This window comes from Eschrichtius robustus, chromosome 9, assembly GCF_028021215.1.
Source record: "Eschrichtius robustus isolate mEscRob2 chromosome 9, mEscRob2.pri, whole genome shotgun sequence".
Lineage (NCBI taxonomy): Eukaryota > Metazoa > Chordata > Mammalia > Artiodactyla > Eschrichtiidae > Eschrichtius > Eschrichtius robustus.
Window position 1 is genome coordinate 19,804,624 of NC_090832.1, and position 26,004 is coordinate 19,830,627.

Consider the following 26,004-nt stretch of genomic DNA (forward strand, 5'->3'; position numbering starts at 1 on the left):
ACAGTTGGTTTGCTGAGTTCCAGCTGTTCTGATTCTGCACTGATTAACACCATGACCTTGGACAAGAATTCAGTGTCTGCATTTAGTGTCTTCATTTATAAAATGATGGGTTAATTATCTCAAGGTCCAACTTATTTGCTTGTCTTGTTCCTGGAAGAGGGCAAATACAGAATCAGCAGACCCCAGCTCTACTTTCTGTTCTGTGGTTCTGTGCTGTGAGACCTGGAGATCGAGCTCGATTGAACGCTGTTTGTCCCTATTTCCCCAAATGCTAAGTAGGGACAACTTGAGTTACTCATGAGATTGATAGTGAAGTTACAACAATTGGTCATAAAAACAGTTTGAAATAATTTAAAATGTATTATACAAATGTAAGGTGCTCTTCACTTAAAATTAGCTTCGTTTAATTGTACTTATCAAGGTGGATTCACCTGACTTTTTCGGGGGGAAAGACTTGTCTCTGCTGGTGAAAAAAGCAGAGCAAAACAATGGTGTCTAAGTCAGGACTTCGAGGGAGGAAGCAAGAGCAGACGGTGAAGGTAAGGATATTTTTCCTGACCCAGTGTGTGGGCCAGTCCCATCCCTTCTGGCTCAGGGCACCGGCTCTGAATGAACCAAAGTCTGGCTGAGGCTGGAAGTTACTGTGGATATTTCCAGGTTTGCCTGTGCCTCAGAGACCCATAGGGAATAAAGAAGACTTTCTTGACCAGTTCCCTCTTCAGCCAATTCTTTTACCATCCACCCGCTCCCATCCCTGATCCTGAGGTCCATATCTTCTTAGACATCTAGGTCAAACTCAAGGATGCTTTAATGTTGCTGTTTATATTATGCCAAGCCAGGGCCCTCTTAACTATAAGCTTGTACAACAATTAGATCAGGTGCATTTACTTTGATGCACTTTGCATTATGGCCAGCCCTGAAAAGTACTACAGCTGTCCCTTGGTATCCATGCGGGAACGCTTCCAGGACCCTCTGTGGATACCAAAATGCGAGGATGCTCAAATCGCAGAGTCGGCCTGCTGCATCCACGGTTTCACATCCGCGTTGGATTAAAACAACCCCAGATCCTGTAGCACTGTATTTATTGAAAGAAATCTGTGTACAAGTGGACCCACGCAATTCCAACCCATGTTGTTCCATGGTAAACTGTATTTTCCTTCTGTCTCTTTCCAAAGCCTGCTTTCCTCTATTTCACGTTTATGTTCTTTAACAAACACTGAAAGCATTTAATCAAGTGTGGGAAGCAACTGAAAGTTATTCTAGTGCTGAGACATCAGTAAGTTCTGTTTCTCCAAGGGACATTATTGCGTGACCTCACTAGGAAGGGAAGAGATAGAAGCGTATACTGTTTGTCATGTTTCTCTGCGTAAGATATGCGGAGCAGCGGGCAAGCAGAATCGGGGCGTGGCTAGTTTAACTCTGGACACAGATTAGGCACCTCCAAAAGATGATGAGGCATCTGAGTTGTGGTGATATAGGCTTTAATGAATGACCTATGTGGACTTGCTCTAGATCTTTCCATTTCAGGTTGGAAATGAAATTAAGCTTCTGATAAATGAACTGCAAGTCAATTTAGGGTTAATTTAATTTTTTATGTGTGTTTGTTTTCAACATCTTGTTAATTAAATCACAGTGTGTGGTAGTCAGGTCCTAGACTCGGGTCCTGGCTCACAAATTGATTTTACTGTCCTTTCTACTTACAAAATATGGGTGATATGAAAATCCATAATGCCTTGGGGAACATAAAATGCCAGTGAAGCTAGTTCCAGGATTTCCATGAGAAGGATATCAAGGGTAATTCACTTGAGTTCTTCCTTTGTGTCCAGAAACTCAATAAAACTTCTACATGGAACAAGACTTGCCCAGCAACGTCAAGGAAAATTTAGGAGGAGGATGTCAGAATTGTACCCTATGCGGTTCTGATTATACCATAACTTAATGTGCAATTCATATGAAAAAAAGAAACAGATGCAGACCTAGGCTTGGGATTGTTGGGTGAAAGATTTAACCTCTCACCAGAGTCCATAGGTGAAACAGATATGTTATAGATATAAACTTTCAGAGCTAAATTTGGAGGCTTCCACCTCTCCTTTTAAATCCTTTCACCATCCTGAGACCCTGAGACTCTCCTAGTTCCATGTTTCAGACCTTCTTTTTCAGACCTTCAACTGTCAATAATCCTTCTAAATAAAGTACTGCCTAGTCCAGGGTTACTTATCTTTTAATAAGTGATTCTAGAAGACCTCATAGTCAAGAAAGAAACACATTGATAACCTGGTGTCCCACCCAGAGGACTTGTCTTTCACACAGCTGTGTAGACCTCAGACTTCCCAACCTTGAAGAAGACAAGAAGACACATTCTCTGCTAGAATCTTGTTTTCTTCAAAGGAGAGTCAGTCCAGAGAGGAATCAAGAGGCCATTTGCCAGACACTAGCTTCAGCTTTGTAAGCTGATAGGAATGGAGAAGACTCTTACCCTTTAATCCTTTGAGTTCTTGAAGAGAGAATTAGAAAGGCCCACTCTTGCTTTCTAGGTCTTACTGTTCTCTCATCTACACTCTGAAAGACATCTAACTCTTCTTTTACTGGGAAAACTCCCCTAAGTCTACATTTTATCTTTCAATACTTATGTGATAGAACTTTTCCTATTGCAAGTCTTTCCTACTTTCCTGCTGACCTACTTGAGTGATCACTAGTATCAACTCACACTTATTGATTTGCTTACACACATCTTCCCTCCAGCCTCATCTTCTATATTCTGAACACATTCTGAATTGTTTGTCTACCTAAAGAGAAATGGAAGTAATCCTGGTTAATTTATTTATTCAGGAAATGTTCTGTCTTAGCAAGATAAATTAACTGGCGTAGTCATTTCAGATATTTCACTGGAGTGGAAAATAATCCATTGATCCTGAGGACCAGCTTGCCTCTGCTCCAAGAAATATGCCCAGGTAGCTGTGGGCAGGTGAGGGTCTAGCCTAATGTCATTATGCATCCTCTTTCCTTCATTGTCAGTGTTTAAGGTCAGGCTGTGAAAATTGTTCTGCCATCTCAAAGTACCGAATAATAACAATTTACTACTATTGGGGTAACACAAATGTCATTTAGCACACATTTATTTAACATCATCTGTATCATAATCCCCTAGGTTCTGGGAGAATAAGCAATATAGACAACAGACCGTGCCTCTAGATCATTTGGATTGGTACTCCAAGGTTTTACTAGAAGGATTCAGCTATAAATCTTGATGGTAGGACTCGCCACCCTTCACAGGCTTATCTCATAGGCTGGCTCAGTTGCTTCTGGGTTTTCCAAGGGAGTTTGTCACATGTGCTCAAGAATAAATCCACTGATGATCTTCTGCACTGGTTCTTCTTCAATGCCCAGTGCCCTCCGTGAGGACATGGCCCCCCTACCCCCCGGTTTCCATAGGTAGCCCTGTCGCTCTGTCAGGCTCTTCGGTAGTTTCCCCATGGTTGTACACAGGTGGGAATGAATTTTCCTCTGCCCAACACGATGTCACAATTTGTCACTTGGGCTTGAAGCAGTACAGAAACAGCTCTTTCAGCTTCTGCTACTATACCTTCCTGGCTAAGATGCCTGACTTCACCTCTAGAATCTGCCTAAGGAAAAGATGCCTGCCATTACCAATTGCTCATATGTGCCAGGCATTGTTCTAAGCACTTTACATGGTGAACCCATTTAAGCCTCACAATAGACTATGTTGCGGGTAGGGCTGGGCAGTGCTATTATCTTTCCCATTTTAAAGATGGGAAAAGTAAGGTGTAGTATATTAGTCATCTACTGCTACACAACAATTGACCACAAACTTAGTGGCTTAAAACAATAAATACTATGTCACGTTTCCTATGGGTCAGTGCATGGCTTAGTGGTGCCTCTGCTTCAAGGTCTCTCATATGGCTGCAATCAAGGTGTTGGCTAAGGCTTAGGTCTCACCTGAAGGCCTGACTGGGAAAGGATCTGCTTCTGATCTCCTGTACATAGTCATTGGTAAGATTCAGTTCCTTTGGGACATTGAATTGAGGGCCTCAGTTCCTAGCTGACTGTTGTCCAGTGGATATGCTCAATTCCATGCCACGTGAGCCTCCCCAACAGGATGAATTGTTTCATCAAAGCCAGCGAGGGAGACAGTCTGCCAACAGGACAAAAGTCACAATCTTTTGTAACCTAATTGTGGATGTGATAGCCCAACCCCTTTGACATATTCCATTGGTTAGAAGCAAGTCGCAGCTCCTGCCCACACTCATGGGAAGGTTACACAAAAGTGTCCATACTAGGAGACATGAGTCATTGGGGGTCATCTTAGAGTCTGTATGCCACATACAGAGAGGTTAAGTAACTTACTCTCTTAGCCCTTTGGGGCTGCTATAACAAAATACCACAGACTAAGTGAGACGTTTATTTCTCATGGTTCTGGAGGCTGGAAAGTGGCAAAATCATGGCACCGGCAGATTCAGTGTCTGGTGAGAGCCCACTTCACTGTACCCTCACTTGGTGGAAGGGGTGAGGAGACTGCTGTAGAGATTCTTTTAGAACACTAACTTCATTTATGAGAGTTCTGCCTTCATGACAATCACATTTTAAAGGCCCTAACACCTAATACCATCACCTTGGGGATTAGGTTTCAGTATGTGAATTTGGGTGGGGGACATAAACATTCAATCTATAGCACTTACCCAAGAATTAACAACTAAGAGACAATAAGTCAGCTTTTGAGTACAGGAAACCTAGAGCCAAAGGAAAGTGAGACTCAAATGGTTTGGAAATTACGCTACACATAGAAACAAGTATGTAGTTCTTTCATCACCTTTTGGATGAGTCACTAAAATAAGAGTTGCTGAAGATGGAGGCTTTTTTTGTGGTTGTTGATTTTTTTCCCATACAAGTTTTCAAAAAACATGAAAACACTATGTGACTTTAAAACACTACGTGACTTTAACCCAATTATCTAGATTTCCAGGAGCTTTAAAAAAATAATCAGAAGATGTGGTAACCCTATTTCCTTCATTTTCAGGTTGCAGCAACTATTGACTAGAGCTAAGTAACAGCTTAGTAACAGTGTGCTTGTCTGATTCCAACAACTCCCTTTGAGCCCACTTCCTGTTACTAGCATGCCATTTGGCTGTAGGCATTTGACTTTACTACCATTGCAATTGAATAGAGAGCACAGTAGGCCTGACCACTGAATAGTTAGCCCATTTATGGCATAGATTAAAAGTGGTTTCTCCCATATATCTAATCTATATCAAATTTCTTTGAATAATGTGAGATTTATACATAGAAATTAAATATCACCCCCAAGATGTGTTGTCAGCTTAACAAAGTCACATATATATTTGTAGACAATTGATATGACAACATCACCTGAGAGAGGGCTACCTGCTTATCTGCTCATGCACAAACTAGTTCCACCTGAAATATAAATGCAACACCTTAGAGGTACTCCACAGCCTTTTGGGAAATAGAATTGTTCACTTGTTCCTTTATTTGGTCAGTGGACATATAATCTGTATGCTAGGAGCTATATTAATAGGTCAGTTATAATAGCTCAAATTGCAAAACATTGAAATTTACATGATTGATAATACCAACAACGTCCCATAGCAAGTCTCTGGTGTACAGGAACAATACCTGGGTCTTCTACTTGTTCCAAAATTCCAAGCTGCCTTGGTTCAAATTCCCTTGATTATTTATATAAAACTGCAAGGTTGATTTGGGGTTATGAACATTATCCTTGGCAAGCTGTTTCTAAATTACCATATAATTGTATGTTATTTGTCATATTCTCCATACTTCAAATAAACTATATAGGAAATATAATTATAGCTATTAGATTCTAAATTCTGGCAATTAGGTGATTCAGATTGGCTCTTTCTCTTTTATAATTCCTTAGGAGCACGTCATAGAAAAGGAATGGTATTCCCCACCACAGCCCCAGCTGGTAACTCCGATTGTCCCATGATTTCACAGCTGCAAATCAGGCTCCATCCTCTCACACTTGTCTCAGGCCAAGGGTGCTTTCTTTAATTAGCACATGACAAACTTTAGTCCTAACTTGTCTGTTGCTTTGGTCCCTGGGTTACCTGAGTGCAGGCCAGTCTAATTGGGAAAGAAAACCTACTTTAACGGTGATGCTATTTGCCTGACATTGAAAAAAGGGAAGAGCAATTTGTCTGCTTGTTGAATTTGCTTTATCAACTGAATTTGCATTCTCTGACAACTTCTCTCTCTTACAGTCTAGTCCGGTGTCTAGGCTTTGTACTTATATTTCTGGTGTTATTTTTATTCTTATGGTTTTTACACCTTCTCCAGCTTGAAAATGGCCTCTAAAAAAAGCCACTAGGAGCTAAGCCTGTGAGAGATGGTCTGCAGAGTGTGATTTGAGGAGATGCAAGGCCCTCCTTTTTTAGGGCAGTTGGTAGGTCAAACCTAATACTGCTCTTTCTTCTTTTTTTACTTTAAATTGCCAGGGTTGCTGTCACTTCTCTCCGTGGTTAAGCCACACAGATGATAGCTTTGTTCTGGAAGTCCATGTCAAATACATGCATAGTAGAGAACAGAGCATATTTGAGGAAATTTGTGATTGCTGGCATTCTTTCTGCTTGTCACTAAACTTTAAGACACATTTTCTTAAAAGTTACCAAGAGAAGAGTCTCTGAGGAGTTAGAACATAGGACAGAAAGCGAAAATGGGGATAGGATGAAATGAGAGAAGCATACATTTATTTGTTTTGGAAGTGACAAATAATCATTAAGCATCTACATTATACAGGAGGTATGCTAGATACTGAGGGGAGATACAAAAATAATGCAAAACATGCTTCCGTGGGTCTGGAGATATCTGTAAGCTGACATACATTTGTGAAGCAGGTAACAGTGGCATGAAGCACAGGTCAAAGTGCTGAAAATAGGTAGTATGTGCTACAGAAGCCCCTCACAGAGGACATGGGATTAGAGCTGCATAGTTAAGAGGGAGGAAGTTCAGGCATTATTATTACACGAGCACAGATGACTTGGAATTGGACGGTGTACAGTGTCTGATGGAGAAAACATGGAAACTAATCAAGCTAGAATGAGAGATTTACTTCGAGCAATGGAAGACAGGAGTTGAGACTTTACCCCATGAGCATTAGATAGCCATCATAGATATCTGAATACAGAAATGACAAGATGAAATGGATGTCTTAGGAAGAATGATGTTGGTGGTGGGTTTGAAGTGGGACGCACTGGAGGAGGGACTGGTTCGGCACCAGCAGAAGTCCAAACTTGCCTAGGATGGTAACAGGAATAAATGGACAGGACAGGAAGAAAGATTTTTTTTTTAATTATCTGGACACAGGAAATTATTGAGATGGAGGGGGCCAAGAAGACCGTGAGGTTTACAGCCTAAATGACTCAGCTTGAGGGAGTGGGGGGGTGATCCCGTGTCAGCTAGGTGACTTAGTAAAGGGGAAAGCCCCAGATTTCAGTAAGTATAAACATGGAATCAAGAGATTTTAAAGCTGGAAAGGGCTTCAGAGGTCATCTATGCTAGCCCCTTCATTTGATAGGAGGACGGCTAAGGCACAGGGCAGACGTGTGACTCAATCTAGGCCAGTGAACAAAGGAGGACAAGTGTAGCAGCTGGAACCCCCATCTTCTCCTGCAGGGTCATCTGCCTGCTTCACTATCTGTTCTTTCTAGTTCTCTGGACAGTGGCTCTCAAACTCGGGACTAAGGACCACGGCCCATCTGCAGCCAAATTAGGCAAAATAAGAAAAATAGACTGAATTTTTCAAAAAGCTCAATTTATTCATTTAAAGAACTAACCTTTACTGGGTGATTATGTCCTTGCTTAATAATTGGTGTTACAATCTCCTTTCATTTAGGAAATGAGGCACTAATACCACTGGTACAATCTTTACTGTCTTTTTTTAGCACAATTCAAAACTAGTAATCTAAGTTCTTCTTCCAGCTTAAAAAAAAAAAAAAGTTCTTTAAAATCTAAATGTCTGAGAGCCATTTCTCATCATGACAAATCATGTGTGATCTCTTTTCCAAGACACACCGGTCGTGGGTAAAAACCTAGTCACACAAAGGATTACAGAACAGTGTTTTCCTGCCTCTGCCCCCGTCGGCAAGGGCAGGATTACAGCCGTCTTCCCTTTATCCTTTTCTTGCCTTAGAACTGGGCAGGAGTCCACGGGACGGACACGGGGGTAGAGGTGAGGGGGTGAGGGACACCTGTTCCCAGCACTTGGAATCACTGTCCCTTCTGTCCCTTGGCCTTGGACCAAGGCGTGGTAGTAGTAGCGGGGAAGTGGACCCCAATTCTTTGATATGGCCCTGTGACATTTCTTCAATCCTTTCGTAAAATATCCTGCAAAATCAGCTTCAAGCCACCTTTCCGCTAGATCGCGTTGTCTTTCCCACGTAGACAACCTCCCTGCTGTGGTCTGTGTGGAGGATTACAGTCCCTCACAGAAGCAGACCTTGGTGGGCTGCCCTGCCAGGGCTCCAGAAGAGATTCGCGACGCCTGAATCCTGTTGGGCTGAGCTCGGTCGCAGGACAGGTAGAACCTACAAGAATCCGGGCACTAAGTCACAGGACTAGGGAACTTTTGGTAAGCCGGCAGGAAGGCCTGATCATCAAAGATTCAAGGACAGCTGCCCCGTTTTTTCCTAAATGTGACCTAATGGGAAGACCGATGCACCCAGAGTTAAGGGATTTGGGCTACTTCTCCTACCATTTAGGGAGTTAAACAAGTCACTCTTCTTGGGCCTGTTCTCCTCATTTCCAAAACTACGTTGTCTAGGATTCTTTTCAGGAATACAGCATCCTAAAATCGAACAGGATTTGGTAGACCTGCTGGGCAGGAGCCACGTGGGGTCCGGTGGGAACCCCCTACGGGGAGGCGCGGAGACCACACTACTCTGGACCCGACTCTCGGTCACGGCCCTTCCGGGGAGGCGGGGGAGTGTCGGTGGGCGGCGTGCGCGTCCCCGCCGAGCTCGGCGTGAGCGTCTCCTTCGGGCTCGGCGTGCGCGTCTCCGCCCGGCTTGCCACGGGCCCCGGGGCCCGGCCGGGTGGGCGGGGCAGAGCTGGGCGGGGTGGGGCGGGTGGGGAGGACCACCACCGGGAGAGCAGGCCGAGGAGCTGCAGGAGGAGGAGGAGGAAGACGGGGGAGGGAAAAGGCGGCGGCCCGGCTGGGCAGAGAGGCGAGGAGGAGGCGGGTTGCACGGGGGTGTGGGGCGCGGAGCGGCGCCGGGACAGCGGGGAGCAGCCGGGCACGGCGGCCACGGCAGCCAGGGTCTGGGCCGCGGTTCGGCCGGGCCGGCCGGTGAGTGTCGGGGAGGCCTGCCCGGGAGGCCGGCGCCGGGGCCGGGGGCGGTGGCCGGGCAGTGCGAGGCCCGCGGCCGGGGCGCAGGCGGCCGTGGGGCCGGCGGGCCGGGCCTGGGGCGGAGTAAACGCGGCCCCGTCCGGGCGCCGAGAGGAAGTCGGCGGCGTGGGCGTCCGCGCCCAGCCCGCTGCCCGGCCCGCCGTGGAGGCCTCCAGCAAATGGCGACCCAGGCCCCGAGGGCCGACCCCCGTGCCACCCAGGCTCGCGTGTCTGTGTGTTGGGGAGGGGTGAAGCTGGAGTTAAACTTAGGGAGCCACAGGAACCTCGAAAACCTGGCTTCTCTTTCCTTTTGCCCTTTAGAAACTTGCTTTGTTTGGGGACAGACGGGTTAAAGTAAGACTGGGAGGCATCATCAACTGTCTCCCCGGGATGAGTGAAGTTGGTAACTTTTCCATTCATGGAAGTGAGAGGATCTTAGTCTTAGCCTCAGCCCCTATTAAAGAGAAACATCCTGATTTTATAGATCTGAGGCGTGTGACCATTTCCAAGTTATTTGTGTCCTGTGTCGTGGAAGTGCACTGCTTGGAAGGGGGCCATAGAGTGCACGTTGAATTTAATCTCCTTTGAGTACGTTTTTTACACCTGTATTTAGAGAATAGAGACAGAACAGCGTGTTGTTTACCATGGTTCTGGTACTCCATTCCCCTCTCCCTGTGTCTTGTTTTTCTTTCTGAGCCATGTCGTAAGTCTCGGATTAAAGATGCTTGGGAAGGAATTGACCTTTTATTCCAAAATTACTTTCTTGACTGGGATCCAAGATGAAGTTATTTATGGGCATGCTGGTATCACTGTAGATTGACTTAAAACTTTAAATACAAAACCCCAAGCTTTCTTAGCTTTTCATTTCTATTTGCTGCATTTCAGTACAGTTTTGTGTCGTTTAGAGACCTAGTAAATTAACAGAATTTTGCATTTGCTCATATTTATTAAGCTTTTCCAAAGTTGTTGACGGGCAAAAGGGAAAAGAGTAGCATAAAATGTAAGATGAGGGTTTTTCTAAGGGTTCAGTTTTTCAGTATGCAGTTTTCGCTGAATCACTGTTCTTTATGCTTAGTCACTGTTTCTTACTACAGAAGTTTAATTGGGGATAATATGGTGTTTTGCTAACTTTTTAAATTGTCAGTTTGTTTTTATCTGGTAGTTTAATGCGGTGACATAGCTTTTTTTGGTGTGTGATTCTGGAAATGTTAGTGGGTGGAGTTTTGTGAGTGTTATCAGAGAACTGAAGTTTCCGATATAGCAAACTTTTATGCATTCCAAGTGTACTGGGTATTTAATTTCAATCCAGTATTTCTCTATGGTTAGCATTGGAGACTTTAAAAAATATATACAAAGTGTCCTAATAAAATATGCTGTTGAAGAAAAATAATACGTATTTTGAGATAATGTATATAGTTAGAGAGGTGCTTTAAGGTCACCAAAATAGGCCTTTTTTAATGTGTTTACTGTTTGATATAGTACTGAAATGTGACTTTTAATGGCATCAGCCTTATGCTATTCTATATGGTTTTTGATAAATCTTTTAACTAGGTTACCATGACTACCATGCTGTGGAATGACATTGTATTTGTAGAATTCATCAATATTAAAGTCTTCAGTCAAAAGGCTGTATAAAATATTATTTAATTTCAAACTTATTTTGATGAAATAGGTGGGATTGACCTTGGACTGGTGGTTTTTACACTGTAGATAGCTAGATAGTTAAATACAGATGAGCATCTCTTAATTACAACCCAGTCTGTGAAAATCTTTTACAAAAAGGGTATTATGTCTTTTTCTTAAGAGTGGGTAATGTTAGCATCAGGTAGTTCCTCATATGATTGCTTTTAATCAGCTTCTGAAGTATAAATGACCTGATGTAAAAATGATTGTACGTAACGGTTTGTGCGTGCGGATGGGGCGGTTGTGTAAAGCGGGGTGCGTCCGTTTGCTGAGGAATGCGTGTTTGTATCTTACTGGACACACGCATACTATAGCCGACTTTTGTGGAGTACGAGGTTGTTTTCACAGCACAGTAATTGCCTCAAGGTCACAAAGCTGAGATTCCTTGGAAGCCCATATTCCCCTGTGCCATGCTGCCCCTTTTAATAAGCTGAGTTCCATCATTTGGGTGGATTATTTTTATCTGAGTCTCAGCTCAAATAGCTTCTGGTATGAATATTAAATATTTATTAATATATGTTATTTTAATTTCTGATGTAAGTCTGCAGTAACTTTGTTTGCTTATTTAGTGGAGAACAATTGCACATAGTTAGGACTTCCACTTTGGAATAAGCTACCCATGTCCATATTTAGAAATGGAGGAGGTATGTTGTGATTATATCATAAATGGAAGGGTGAAAAGTTGAAAACAAAATTCCATGTAATTAGGTCATCATTCTGTAAATAAAAAGTCAGAACCAAAATTTAATAAAAGAATGTATACAGTGTAACCAATTTAGCCATTTTGGACTCAGCAGTAGGGCACTGCTTTGAGTTGGGAGTTTAATGATCTTGGATTTTCAATCTTGTCTAGGCACCTCACCCCCCTTTTTTAAACCAATGAAATAAAACGTCCAACTGAGGTTGTAGATTTATTATGGTTTTTAAAACTGAGTGCACCTGATCCGTAAATCAGCCAGCAAATGTTTGTATTTACTATGCAGTAGCACCTCCAACTATACAAGAAGGATGAGACTTGCTCTGGAGGAATTAAAAGTGATTGCTAAGTATGAAGTTTCAGTCATAGACCTACTTGTGATTATGGTTAACTAGTTGAACAAGTCTGTCTATAGTTCCATTTCAGCCTTACATTGAAGCAACATTTTATTGTCTCAGTGGAACTCTTTTTTATCTAATATCATATTAATTGTAATATTAAGGAAGTAGGCTGACGCCACTTCCTTTTCTGAGCTTCCTTTCCTCACCCTGTATGTACTCAGGCAGCTGCACACGTGCAGACACCTCCACCTCTGCTTTTCTTTTTGAATCTAATGCCTCTATAGTCAGTAACCTGTAACGAGACTGCAGGGTTGATTAAGGAATTTAAATAGTGCAACAATATACAGGTAGATGTTTCCTTTTGTGCCTTTTATTACTATTATTTTTTAAGATTTTAAAACAATGGAATATTGAAATTAATTTTACTTGATTTACTTTTCCCTTTGATTTGTTTTTTTGATGGACAGTTTAGCTTATTTCATATAAAATGCCTGGAACATATCACCTAGATACTCAGTAAATGTTTGAGTACTTTTGACTTTTTATAGCTGGTACAATGAGGTAATTTTGACTCAATCTGGTTGACTAATTCGAGATTTATAAAGTATCTTTTTGTGAAGTATGTAGTTTTCCATGAAGTCAAGAATTGTTTTGGAATCCATCTGGTTATTTCTTGTATTATAATAATTTCATTTATTCATGTTTTTTCGATAAGTGAGGCTCTAATTGAGGCACAGTTTTGAATACAGGGAACACAGGAATGAATGAGACGGAGATGGTGTCTCCTTTGTGGAGCTTATAGTTTTCCCGTGGAGATAGCTATTAAACAGGGTAATGATTTACTTCAAGTTATGACTAGTATTACCAAGGAAAAATGCAGTGTGTAATGAGCACATAAGTATAATACGGAATCCATACCATACCTTGCCTTTGGGTATGTGGAAAAGTGACATTTAAGCTGATAAAGATTTGAGGTAACAGTTGGGGAAGGAAAGGAGTGTGTATGTGTGTGAGTGTCTGTCTGTCTCTTGGAGGCAGAGGCAGACATTAAGAACAGCCTGAGCAAGCTGTGTTGAATATTTGGGTGACTTGATTTAGCATATTTAAAATCGTGCTGATTTGCAGTGCTTTATTTATTTATCGCCTTATGTATTGTAATGAATTTGGAAAAATAAAGGAATTCTTTTTTGAGGGCAATATCTTTCTGTCTAGAAATAGCCTTAAATGACAAAGTCTCCTTTCATTGTATGTGAAAATGCCATGCCTTAAATTGTTTTTATGGATTGCTTGTCAGCCACAGATTATATGAGTTGGCCTAGAATTTCTGTTAGAGAAAATTGAAACTATTGTAAAGCATTTAATCTTTTACAGTATTTTCTAGTCTAATGAAACTTTTTCCCGTCATTCAACTTTAAGTGTAAATAGATATGTTATTTGGAACGTTAAGATTCTTTTTCAAGAGAGTTTTTTTTAAAAAAAAGTACTGAGGAGTTTTAAATTAAGCTCATCTTGAACTTGAAGCCTCAGCTTTAGCAACAAGTTTTCTACTGGACGTGCTGTGTCACTGTTCAGCTGATAAATCAGGGATTGACATTTTAAACCCGTTTCATAGGATTTGTGAGCAATTGTGCAATACTTTTTGGAGGCATATTTAATTTGATAATAGCGATCTTGAAAGAGGGTGGATCTGGAACTTTTAAATTCTGAAACAGTACCCCAGAATACTTTTTGGGTATTGTCTACTGCATTTTAAAAAAACTTATTTCTTAATATATTTAATTGTAAAATGGACTTAAAACTTGATTCCTTCTTTGTATAGCGGTTTTGAGAATGGTTAAATTTGTACTATTTCATATGTTTATACTGAGCATTATAAATGTAAGTTATTTTAAAAATAATTTAAAACACTTATGTTCAAAGCAAAGTAATGTGCTATTATAATTAGAAAGGACCAAAAAGACTTTCTTGACCACAAGGGTGATTAAGTGTTGGAATAAACTACAAGCGAAGTTGTGTAACCTCCATTCCTCAAATACCATCTTAAAACTGGATCACCAAGTTACTGAAGTGCTGTCTTATTTTCTTAAACTTTATAAGTAAGCATATCTGTTATCGTCCATATGTATTGATGAGATATAGATTTCAGTCCTAGCTCTGCCACTTACTAGGTAGATGACCTTGGGTAAGTCACTTACCCTCTCTGTACCTCAGTTTTCTCTGGGTTGTTATGAGGACTAAGTGACATTGACATGATTCTACAAAGAAGGATAAAGTAGGTACATAGTGTTCCCTTTTCCTTAAAGTCTACTTCAGTAAATAATAAATGTTGTGGACTCATTGCTGTGGATGCTTTTATTTTTATTATTATTATTTTTTAGTCATTTCTTTTATTCAGAGGGGGAATAGTGTGGAAGAGGGTATTTATTTTGAATCTTGAGAGCCCTCTACTTCTATTTACCTTTCAAAGTTGTTGCTGTTTTGCATTTAACTCAGTTGTTTGTAACAGTTGCTATTTTAAACACTTTTGAATTAAGTGATGTTTTGAGATGTGTTCTGCCTGGTATGATCATGTGATATGCATGTAACATAAGGTGTTCCTACTAGTTCTGAGAGCCTTGGTCACTTCTGTTGGAACTGCTTGTGTTTTTAGGTTTCTCTCTTAGTAACAGTCACGTTTATAACCTTCAGCACGTGAGATGAACTCAGTCTAGTTGTTGTAAAATAAGAAAGCTACAGCCGTTTTCACAATCTGATCACCCAGTAAAATTTGTCTTAATTCTTATTAAAGTTTCTCTTTGCTTAACTTACAAATGTCATCATTAGTCTGTCATTTCTTCTATTTTGACCCTTTTTAGCATGTCTATCTTCAATTTATAGGTTCTGTCTTTAGCTTTAAAATTTATAGGGATAAACATTAAGAAGTATTTAACTCATTTGTAATTTTTAAACACAGTTTTAAAATGTAGTTTTGTTGTTAAATGTGTACCTTGTTTTTTTCTGTCCCTGGCATCAGTTTGCACCATAATATCAACTCAGAACTTTTCTACTTAATCAACAAAGCTCTGTCAATAATAGACTTTTGCTGTTTGAGTTTGAGGAAAATCAAGCCTGGACTGGGGAAAAAGAAATAGCAATTTGGGGAATAATTAGTTTACATTAGCCACCTAGAAGTAAGATAGAATTTATGGAAGAGAATATGTGAGAGAACTAGCAAGCTTTTATGCACTAAAGTGAAGAAAATAGGCTAAGAATCGGCTTCTTATCCAGAAAATTATTATTAATTTAATTTGGAAAATTTTGAGGTGAGTTGCCTGTGCCATATACACGTAGAGATATATAATAAATAAGTAGCCGTAGAGACCTGAAGTTTGGAAGAGGGATCTGGGCAGGAGGTATAGATGAGTTTTTAGCATATAAGTGGTAATTGAAGCTTTTGAGAAATTGAGAGCACCCTGGGAGAATGTATAGAATGAACCAGAAGTGACATGGATCCCTGAAGAAGAGTAATATTTTAGAAGAAAAGATTAAGGAATAACCAAAGAGTAGGGGGAAAACCAGGGAAACGTGAGACCATAAAAACTAAAGAAAGATAGTAGTTCAGAAAGGAGGAATTAGTCAACAAAATGATATAATGGCTAAGGAAGATGTCTGGAAAAAATGCCCTTTGGATTTAGCATTGAGGATCTTGATAGAGCAGTTTTAATGAGCGGTGGTAAAAGTAAAGCCACATTAGAAGGCTGAAGAGTATATGGGAAGTTAACAGGGTTTGTTTGTTGTTTTTCTTTTGAAAGCTTGACCGTATAGGAAAAAAAAACAGCAAAAGGGGGATATTGCTTTATTATATATGTTTTTAAAGATGAAATAGTCTTTGAAGTTTTTGCTGCTAATAGGAGCAAGCCAATAAAGAAGTTGAAGATTATAGAAATAAGACATTGAATAGGCTAAGTAATTATAAGTAAATCAGTGCATTGTGCCAACACTTTCTCTTTTTGTATAAAATTTTTCTTGCTAAAAGCAGGAAAGAACATTAGTTATCTGTAATCCTCTCATGTTGTTTTATGGATACTATTTCTCTGCTTAAAATCCTCAGTGGTTTCTAACTACTTAAAGTCTGAACTCCTTAGAGTAGCATATAACACACTTTCCATAACTTTTCTTATTCCTGTCCCACCTCATCTCTCACAGCTGCTTTGCATTTCACCTTGTGATCCAGCAATACTGGGAAACTTGAGGTTCCCTCAACATGTTTTGCGAATTCTTGCTTTTCTGTATTTGCATGTGCTGTTACTTCAGCATTGAATGCCTCTCTTCCTTTCTAACCCTACCCTCCTGTACTTAAGACTTCTCATCTTTCAAGACTACTGTGAATTCTTCTCTACCCCCCACCCATACTGATTTTCTCTGTCATATTGATCATATAAAAATGTGACATGATTTTACTTTCATCTCTGACCTCCTGCTGAGGCTCCTTGAGAGGAGGCACCATGTCTTCTAATCTTCACGTTGCCGTACCAAGCACAGGGTCTGGTACATGGCAGTTAAACAATAAATAGGTGTTGGATGAATGAATGGAAACTGTGGCCCTCAGAAGTAAGTGATTTGCCCACTGCCACAGAAGTGGAGCTAGAACTTATATTTTTTGGATAAATGCCCTCTTTGTTTTAATTAAGGCTTACTCTCTATTTGTTGTAGAATTTATTAAGGCATAGGTAGAAAGAGAGGTCAATAGATGAAATCTTACATGAATTTATGTATTTGGAGGGAATATTAAAGAAAACATCTAATCAGGTTTTAGTTAAGTATATTCATGAAATTCAGATTATTCTCTTTTAGGAATATGATGAGGTCTCTGCACTGTGGGGTACATCATCATCAGTTTAGTTAAAATTAAAAAGGTAAAAGCTAAAGCATTCTCTGAAATCTAAAAGGTAAATATTCATTAACTGGTTTTTGGCATTAATTTATATACTACACAATATACTAGAATTTAAGTATTATAGTTTGAAATGTTTGGCCTGTTGGGCAGATTGTTATATGGTATATAAAAATGAACTTTTGACTTGCTTCTTGAATTGAAGTGCTTAAGCTGTTTCAAGATAGATTGATTATATGTCAAATAAACTTGTTAAATGTTTATTTTATATATTTCATCCTCATGTAAGCCAATATACCTTCATGATTTGATTTTTTTTCTTAAAACAATTTTTAAAAAGCGACCACTTTTTGCCTAACTTCTTATTTCTTTTCCATCTCAATAACTAGAGCTGGACTGGCCATTATGGAGGAGGAGCTGCAGCACTCGCACTGCGTGAATTGTGTCAGTAGACGGTGTATGACCAGACCAGAGCCTGGGATCTCCTGTGACTTGATAGGTTGTCCATTGGTTTGTGGAGCAGTTTTCCATTCTTGTAAAGCTGATGAGCATCGACTTTTATGTCCATTGGAACGAGTGCCTTGCTTAAATAGTGACTTTGGATGTCCATTTACAATGGCTCGAAATAAAGTTGCCGAACATCTAGAAATGTGTCCTGCAAGTGTGGTGTGCTGTACTATGGAGTGGAACCGATGGCCAGTTAGTTATGCAGACCGGAAATCATATGAAAATCTAAGCAGAGATGTTGATGAAGTGGCACAATTAGATATGGCCTTGGCCCTTCAAGACCAAAGGATGCTCTTAGAGTCTCTCAAAGTAGCCACCATGATGTCAAAAGCAACTGATAAAGTATCAGAACCTAGAGAACAGATCTCAGTTAAATCAAGTGTCCCAGAAATACCACATACTAATGGTTTGGTGTCTGTTGATGAAGACTCTTATGGTGCACTTTATCAAGCTACTGTTGAAACAACCAGAAGTTTGGCTGTTGCTTTAGATATCCTGAATACCGCCACAAGAGACGTTGGCATGTTAAGTACGAGTCTGTGTGCTTCCGCAAATGAAATGAAAGAAGAAGAAAATGCCAGAGAAAGCTTACAGAACAGAAACTTGAAAGACCAGGACCATCTTTATGAGGATGAGATAGGAGCAGTAGGTGGGATTGACCATAATGACACAAGTCAGAATGCCCAGTCTGAACAAAATGGTTCAAGTGATTTATTATGTGACTTGGAGGCCAGTTCTTATGGCACTTCTGCTCTTTGTAATGGCTTTCCTTTGGAAAATATATGTACACAGGTCATTGAGCAGAATCAGAATTTACATAGTGACTCAAAACAAAGTAACTTAACAAATAGAGAATGTGTAGCATCAGATGGCCCTTCGGAACCTTCTAGTTCACTTTCAGTAGCAGCACAAGTTAGGGAAGTAATACCATCTAATGCTTTGCCTAATGGCACAGTTCAGCATATCCTCATGCCAGATGATGATGAAGACTTGTGTTGGAAAAAAGTAGACTTAGGGGACTTAAGGAATGTGGATGTCTTATCTTTCAGTCATCCTCCTTCATTCAAATTTCTTTCTAATTCGTGTTGGTCTAAACCAAAGGAAGATAAAGCAGTAGATACATCAGATTTGGAAGTTGTAGAAGATCCAATGGGTCTCCAAGGAATAGATCTAATCACAGCAGCATTACTGTTTTGTCTAGGAGATTCTCCAGGTGGGAGGGGTATATCTGATAGTCGCATGGTTGATGTTTATCACATCGACTTTGGGACGCAGACCTTTTCACTTCCGTCTGCCATATTAGCTACAAATACAATGGTTGGGGAAATAGCTTCAGCTTCAGCTTGTGATCATGCCAACCCTCAGCTTTCAAATCCAAGTCCTTTTCAGACACTTGGGCTGGATTTAGTATTGGAATGTGTCGCTAGGTACCAACCCAAGCAGCGTCCAATGTTTACATTTGTTTGTGGGCAGTTATTCAGAAGAAAAGAATTTTCATCCCATTTTAAGAACGTGCATGGTGACATTCATGCTGGACTCAATGGCTGGATGGAACAGAGGTGTCCTTTAGCATATTATGGTTGTACCTATTCTCAGCGTAGGTTTTGTCCATCAACACAAGGAGCAAAGATTATACATGACCGCCATTTGAGGTCATTTGGAGTTCAGCCATCTGTATCTACAGTGTTAGTAGAGCCTGCTAGAAACTGTGTGTTGGGATTACATAGTGACCATCTAAGTAGTCTTCCTTTTGAAGTCCTGCAACATATTGCAGGCTTTCTTGATGGCTTCAGTTTATGCCAGCTCTCATGTGTATCCAAGTTAATGAGGGATGTGTGTGGCAGTCTTCTTCAGTCTCGTGGAATGGTCATACTGCAGTGGGGGAAAAGGAAGTATCCAGAAGGAAATTCATCATGGCAGATAAAAGAAAAGGTTGGTTTAATTTAATTGTATCAGTCCCTTATTTGACATATAATAGGCACTTAATAATGTTGTTGCTGAATTAATAAAATTAACCTTGTTGCAAAATTGACCGTCCTTAAAACTTAATAATTCAGTATGATGACAGACTTTTTTATGATGATAATAAAAGCAAGAATAGTTAGAATTGTTAGTCATAATCACATATTTACTGCAGACATCCTAGAACTAGATTCTAATGTCATATGACAGAGGCCACTTCCAGTTCTTCAGTTGAGGGGTTCTGTACCTGTTTACTTCTTCTGTAACAACTCCCTTTGCTTGAGTCCATGTTAGCCACCTTCTAATTTGGGCTCCGTCTGAAACATTTTCACCATAGAACAAAGGAGGAAGCAAGGAGAAGGTTTTCTACTGCTTGCAATTGGCAGTTTTGGTCCATTCTTAGCAATTTCTTTCTTAGAACTTGGTTATTACAGGTAGAACTTAAATAAGGAGACATGAAAAAAAATCTACTACTAGTAAGTGACCAATGGAGTATTTGGGGTATAGAGAATGTAAATGGATGGATGTGGAAATGTATTAGGCTGAGGTGAGATAAGGGCAGTAGGATTTGATATTGTTGACTCTGCGTTTAGTACAGTACAAGGGAGTGTTGCAGATTGGAAGCTTGAGCTGGAGGTTGGGAACAAATCCTGGCTCTACCATTTTCCTCCTGTGATATCTTACTTTTGGCCAGCTTCTGTCTGAGGTACTATCCAATAGAAACTAGAAGGCATTACAGATACCTTTGATTGAAGGTGTTTTTTCATTTTAGAACATTTATAATATGAAACTTTGATTTTATAAAGTAGAAAAAAATTTGATAAACTTCACATTGGTTGAACAGGGTTCACATTTCTGGCTACTTTGTTTTTGCCACCCTTAGGTTTTCTCTTTTTTTCACTTATTGCTCCAGTTTTTCAGAATTCTGCATCTGCTTTTGTGTTCTCCTGAAGCTTTGACCAGTAAATGAGCACACTAATTATTTTACGTAGAAAATTTCATACTTGCTGCATATATGTGGGTATGTGTGTATTTTCATTTTCTACATGATTTGGTGTCTCTCTGCCATTTGGGATGAGACACTCAGAGCATGGCCCGTTTTTGTCCTTGCCCACTAGTATTGACCTATGAGGTAAAATATTTTCTGGGTATTTTATTGCTGCAGAAAACCTCATCTACTCTTGGAGTTTAAATTGCCATCATTTATTCAAATTACATGTGTATATCCTGGCCATTTTCTCCTCTGAACTCCAGTCCATTATATACAAGCATCTACTGGACATCTGCACTTGATTATGTCACAGCTTCAGCAAACTCAACAGGTCCAACCTACTCCACTTTTCTACCCCTCTTAATCTCAGAAAATGGCATTTTCATCTCTGAAGCTGCCTAAACTAGGAATTCGGGAGTTAAGGTTGACCCCTTTTTTTCCCCCCCTTTATTTCCATATCCAGGTAATCACAAAGTCCTGTTGTCTCCCTTCTTCATACCTCTCAGGTTTGCTTACTGTTTCTACTGCGGTTTCCCTAATTAGTCCGGCCTGTAGTTCTCTCCTGGTTTACTACAGTAGCCTCTTCCTTACTGGGTTTCTGTTTCCAACTGAGTCCCTCTCCAGCATATTCTCTATAGAAGAGGTAGAGTGATAAATAATTTCTTAAATACAGTTCTTATGCTGTAGTGCTTGAAAACTTTTTAAATGTCCGTCCATTGCCCTGGGGTAGAGGCAGACTCCTTAAAGAAACATTTAAGACTTTTCATAATCTTGTCCTCACTTACCTCTTCAGTTTCCTTTTGTCACTTTATATTCCAACCATGGAATTTATTTACAGTTGTCTGATGTTTTCTTCTTGCCTTAAGGTGTTTGAGTACACTGTCCCTGATACCTACATCTGAACACTTGAGATGTTCTAGGCAGTGTGTACTTTACTTTCGTTAATGTATTTAATCTACTGTCCCTATTTCATGGATGAAGAAACTGAAGTATAGAGAGGTTAAGTAACTTGTCCAGTTGGTGGATTCAGACCCTGGAAACCTATTTCTGGGGGTTGTGATCATCATCTCATCGCTATATCCTGCTTACTCTTCAGATCTTACATTGTCAAGAAAGCCTACTCCGACCCCGTTGAAGCCCTTAGGGAGGTGCACTGCTCTGTGTTCTTGTGGTGTTCCATTATGTACCTCCTACCCTATGTACCCCTACTGAAGCACTGACCATGCTGTTTGGAAATTCATTGACGAATTGTCAGTTTCTTTCATTAGACTAAGTTCATTGAGAAGTGAGACTCTCTGGGAACCAAAATATTAATTGCTTAGCATAGCACCTCCCATATAGCAGGCACTAAGTAAATACTTGATGTATACTTGGATGCAAAATTGGCCCATTACTAAGAAACCTTGTCATCAGGAGATGGGAGCCGTCCATTTTTTCCTGAGTTTGCTTCACCAGACTCTTTTGACTGTGTGGAAGTAGGGAGGCTGTCTGCCACCATTGAATCTTTCAGCAAATTCATTCTGTGAAGCTTAACAAAAACTCAATTCTTAGTATAGTTTTGTGGTTATGGGGAATTGTAATCTATAATGTCTATTGTTAGCTACTCTCCAGGCCTTCACTGACATCTGGGAAATGACTCCATGCAGGGTAATTGATATAACCTTAAGAAGTATAGCGATTAAGTACCTTATGTGCTGAACTATTCTATTGCTGGGTGAAAAATAATTGTGTTCAGAATTTGAAGGCATCTGGCCACCCCAGAATTCGTAGCATTCTTTTCTGAGAAGCTGTAATGAGTGCTGAGGGCTTCTCTCAAATTCACAGCTGCTTTCTAGAGTATCTGCTGTTTGCCATGGGTTCAGGGTTCTCTAGACATTTGCTTGTTGATTAGCTTAGCTAGGATGCCTAGGCCTGTCTTGCTGTATTCATGCTTGTTACCTATGTTCAGGTAACTTTATATTTTCAAATTGTAAAGATGAGAGGGGGCCACCACAGTCATTGCTGGACCTATAAGGTGACAGTGCTTCAGGGCTTGGAGCTGCTGAGTGGGCAAAAGGGAAAGTAGTTCTTATTTTTACCAGAACAGGGATGGCATGTAAATATTTTTCCCAGAAATGTATTTTACAATGATATGGAATTAAAAAATGATTCATTTTACAAAAAGCTCTATAAAAATTTCCAGAAACATGTTGAACAAATTGAAGCACTTGTGTTCCTCATTATTACTAAGTGCGTTTACTACTTATAAATAATGAAAAGAAAAAGTACCTTGGCACAATATTCTAGAGTATTTTTTAGTATACTTCATATGGTGTAATAGGAATGGGAGAAAAACTTGGAGAAAAAAATAACACTTGTACTGTCAATATCTCCAGACTATGGGTAGGTCTATATATATATATAGACATTTGGATAGGATGAAAGACTGGTGTACAATATGCATTATTTTAGGAAGTAGCTCTGAATATTTTATAAAAATTGCTTAATAAGTAAGCCAGGTTGGATGTGATTTTCAATGTTGAGTTTTGTCTTTTATTTTCTTTTTGGTTATATTTATTGAAGTTATAATGTCATAGAAATGATTTATCTTACAAATATTTGATAAACAGATTTGTATCCAAATGGATTACTACTTCCAGTTTTGTAGCTAACTACTTGAAACTTTATATTAGATATTTCTCTTAACAGTTAGAAATGTATGCAGTTAGAGCAAGAAGTATGTTTTGACTCTTGTAAATTGACTTGTTTAAATCTGAAGTAGAATTTTCTTCTAGGTATGGCGATTCAGTACTGCATTTTGTTCTGTCAATGAATGGAAATTTGCTGACATCCTAAGCATGGCTGACCACTTGAAGAAATGCAGTTACAATATTGTAGAGAAACGGGAGGAAGCAATCCCATTGCCGTGTATGTGTGTGACACGAGAACTCACTAAAGAAGGACGTTCACTTCGCTCAGTTTTAAAACCTGTACTTTAAAAACTGTAATTCCACTTGCACATACATGCAAGCACCTAGTATAATTTCTTGGTAATATGTGACACTTTATTAATGTATTAAAGATTACAACTAGCTAAATTCATTGTCACTATGTATATAATGTTTTGAAGTGACCTATATTTTTATAAAGTACTGTTTAGTTGGAAAAAAAGTTGCCTTAATGTTTGAAATGTGTGAATTTTTTGGAACTTGCTGGACAGGGTGATTTAATTTTTAGCTACATAATTTTCAGAATTAGTATTTTTAGTGGTGTGCATATTTTGGTTCTTAAATTTTTTGCTTCTTAAACTAACAAGATCCTGACCAAACAATTTATTCCTCATTTTCTATGGGTTATAACCTATGCATTCAAAAATCAAAACTTTGATTCTAATTTTTACATCATAGGCTTTTCAGATTCAGAAAACATTCAATTGCTTAAACACTGCATAAGACCATTATAAAGTTTTTATTTTCTAGTGCTCCCCTTATATAATTGTTGATATGTCGATAATCTCTAATATATACATAATATTTAAAATCATGAGTAATGTTGATAATGCCATTTATCATGTTTTAAAAATAGTCCACAAAAATGTTTTCGCCTTACATATTTACAACTCTCATACAGAGAGTTGACCATATGCAGCTTTTTTTGGTTAGATGCCACATCCAGAGACTCATGGCAGTGTGTTATGTGACAGGTTAAAGCAAAATCAACAAAAAAAAACCTGTGAATTTACTTTAATTTGAAACTGTATATGGTATTATATATTTGCTAGGTATTTGGTATTTGGAGAGAAGAAAATACAGTTGGCCCTTCATATCTGCAGGTTCCATATCCATGGATTCAACCAAAGGATGGAAAATATTTGAAAAAAAAATTCCATGAAATTTCAAAAAGCAAAACTTGAATTTGCCACTCATCTTCAACTGTTTATATGGCACTTACATTATTTTACTATTATTTACATAGAATTTACATTGCATTAGGTACTATAAATAATCTAGGGATGATTTACAGTATATGGGAAGTATGCGTAGGTTATGTGCAAATACTATGCCATTTTATATAAGAGACTTGAACATCTGTAACTTTTGGGACCGTAGCGGGGTCCTGGAACCAATCTTCTGCAGATACTGAGAGACGACTGTATACCTCATTTTAAGTTTGAATTGGGCATGTTCCGTGAATAAATTTCAGATATTCAGAATGCAAAGGGCTTAACTTTTTATCACAAGTGTTTAAAATTTTTGCCTTTTGATGTTTATAAAAATCACAATTATGTTGTTTTAAGACATTTTAAAATGTGACATTTGCTATCTTTGTAAGATGACAATCATGAAATGCAGAAACCTGTCCTGGTTGACAGTCTCTTTAAAACATTTCCAGGTTAATATTCCATAGACTTCTCTACCAAAAAAGTTAAGAATTGCATCTTTGTGTAAAACCAAAATATAACAAAGATATTCAAAGAACTATTCTTGAGGTATTTTATTATAGTTTTCAAATTGATTTATACTGTTATTAACCTGATATTGTCAGTTTAGAAAAATGAATATATCAGTGTTAAGAAATAAATTGCAAAGATGGAGACTTGTACTTAAATCATTTAGGTAACTTGTGGCATTTGGTCGTCTGAAATGGTTACAAGTTACTTTGCTAAAAAAAACTTGAAAACTATTTTGTCTTCTCTTCCTACATTTGTCCCTGAGAATGCTCTATTAACTAGGTTCTTGATTCCCATGTATGGCAGTCGGGCAGGGCAGAGGCGTTCCTTGGGCATTACAAAAGAATTCTGAATTGCTTTAAGACTTGGTTGGATCAAGGCCTTATTACAGTTGAAAAATACAGCGTTAAAGACTAATCAATTGTTTTGCCCCACCTGTCATTTTAATTAGAAGAATACTTATTTCTTAGTGCTTAAACCAACTTTTTCAACTGTGAGATTTGAATTGCATAAACAGTCAGAAATAAGATATCAAATACTGTAAAATATAACTCTGCCTTTTAAAGTTTTGCTGAAGAATGTGTCTGGTTAGGATAGCACAAACATTAACTTTTTGTTTTATGGTTGTGCTTTTTTAAAATCCTTGTTTTTTAAGTTTAGACTCCATGTTTCCACACTGGATCATGAGATATTTAACATTTTCTACCTTTTATTTCTTTTACACGTCTTTGGCTGTTTTCTTTTTTGTTTATGCCACCATACTATTTTGTTAAAATGTTTTCTTTGTGCATTTGTTCAAATTCTAATAAAATTAATATTTTCCTTTATATGGCTCAGTAACTTAAAAAGAAAAAACTTACATTTAAATAAAATTTTAATCCTTGATTGACAAATTCCAAACACAGTCATATTGTTTCTGTAGTATTGTTTCTGCATGTTGTAGGAGTTGCTTGTTGATTATCATTGCTCGCCCATGTTTTACTGGTGAACATTAATTTTTTTTTTTAATATAGAAAACTCATCAGTTAGCGTTCTCTGCCCCTTCAGTGTCTTCTTGAAAGTAGTCCCACCTAGGGATATTGAAAGGCTGAAGAGTTTCTGGCAATATTATTTTTCTAAAACTTGTAATAGGAACAATCTGT

The 26,004-nt window shown here is 39.0% G+C and overlaps 1 protein-coding gene across 2 annotated transcripts; it reads left to right on the forward strand.

Annotated features, from left to right (window-relative positions):
• Positions 1-9,216: 9,216 nt before the first annotated feature.
• On the forward strand, positions 9,217-25,634 carry FBXO30 (F-box protein 30). 2 transcript variants are annotated; one of them, XM_068551173.1, is made up of 3 exons: positions 9,217-9,340; positions 17,363-19,412; positions 23,208-25,633. In XM_068551173.1, exons 2-3 carry the CDS (start codon positions 17,379-17,381, stop codon positions 23,409-23,411), a joined length of 2,238 nt encoding a protein of 745 aa, XP_068407274.1. In that variant the 5' UTR covers positions 9,217-9,340; positions 17,363-17,378; the 3' UTR covers positions 23,412-25,633. The 2 variants fall into 2 exon arrangements, with proteins under 2 accessions (XP_068407274.1, XP_068407275.1); XM_068551174.1 differs by lacking the exon at positions 9,217-9,340 and adding an exon at positions 15,072-17,028 and having other exon boundaries at positions 23,208-25,634.
• Positions 25,635-26,004: the final 370 nt, after the last annotated feature.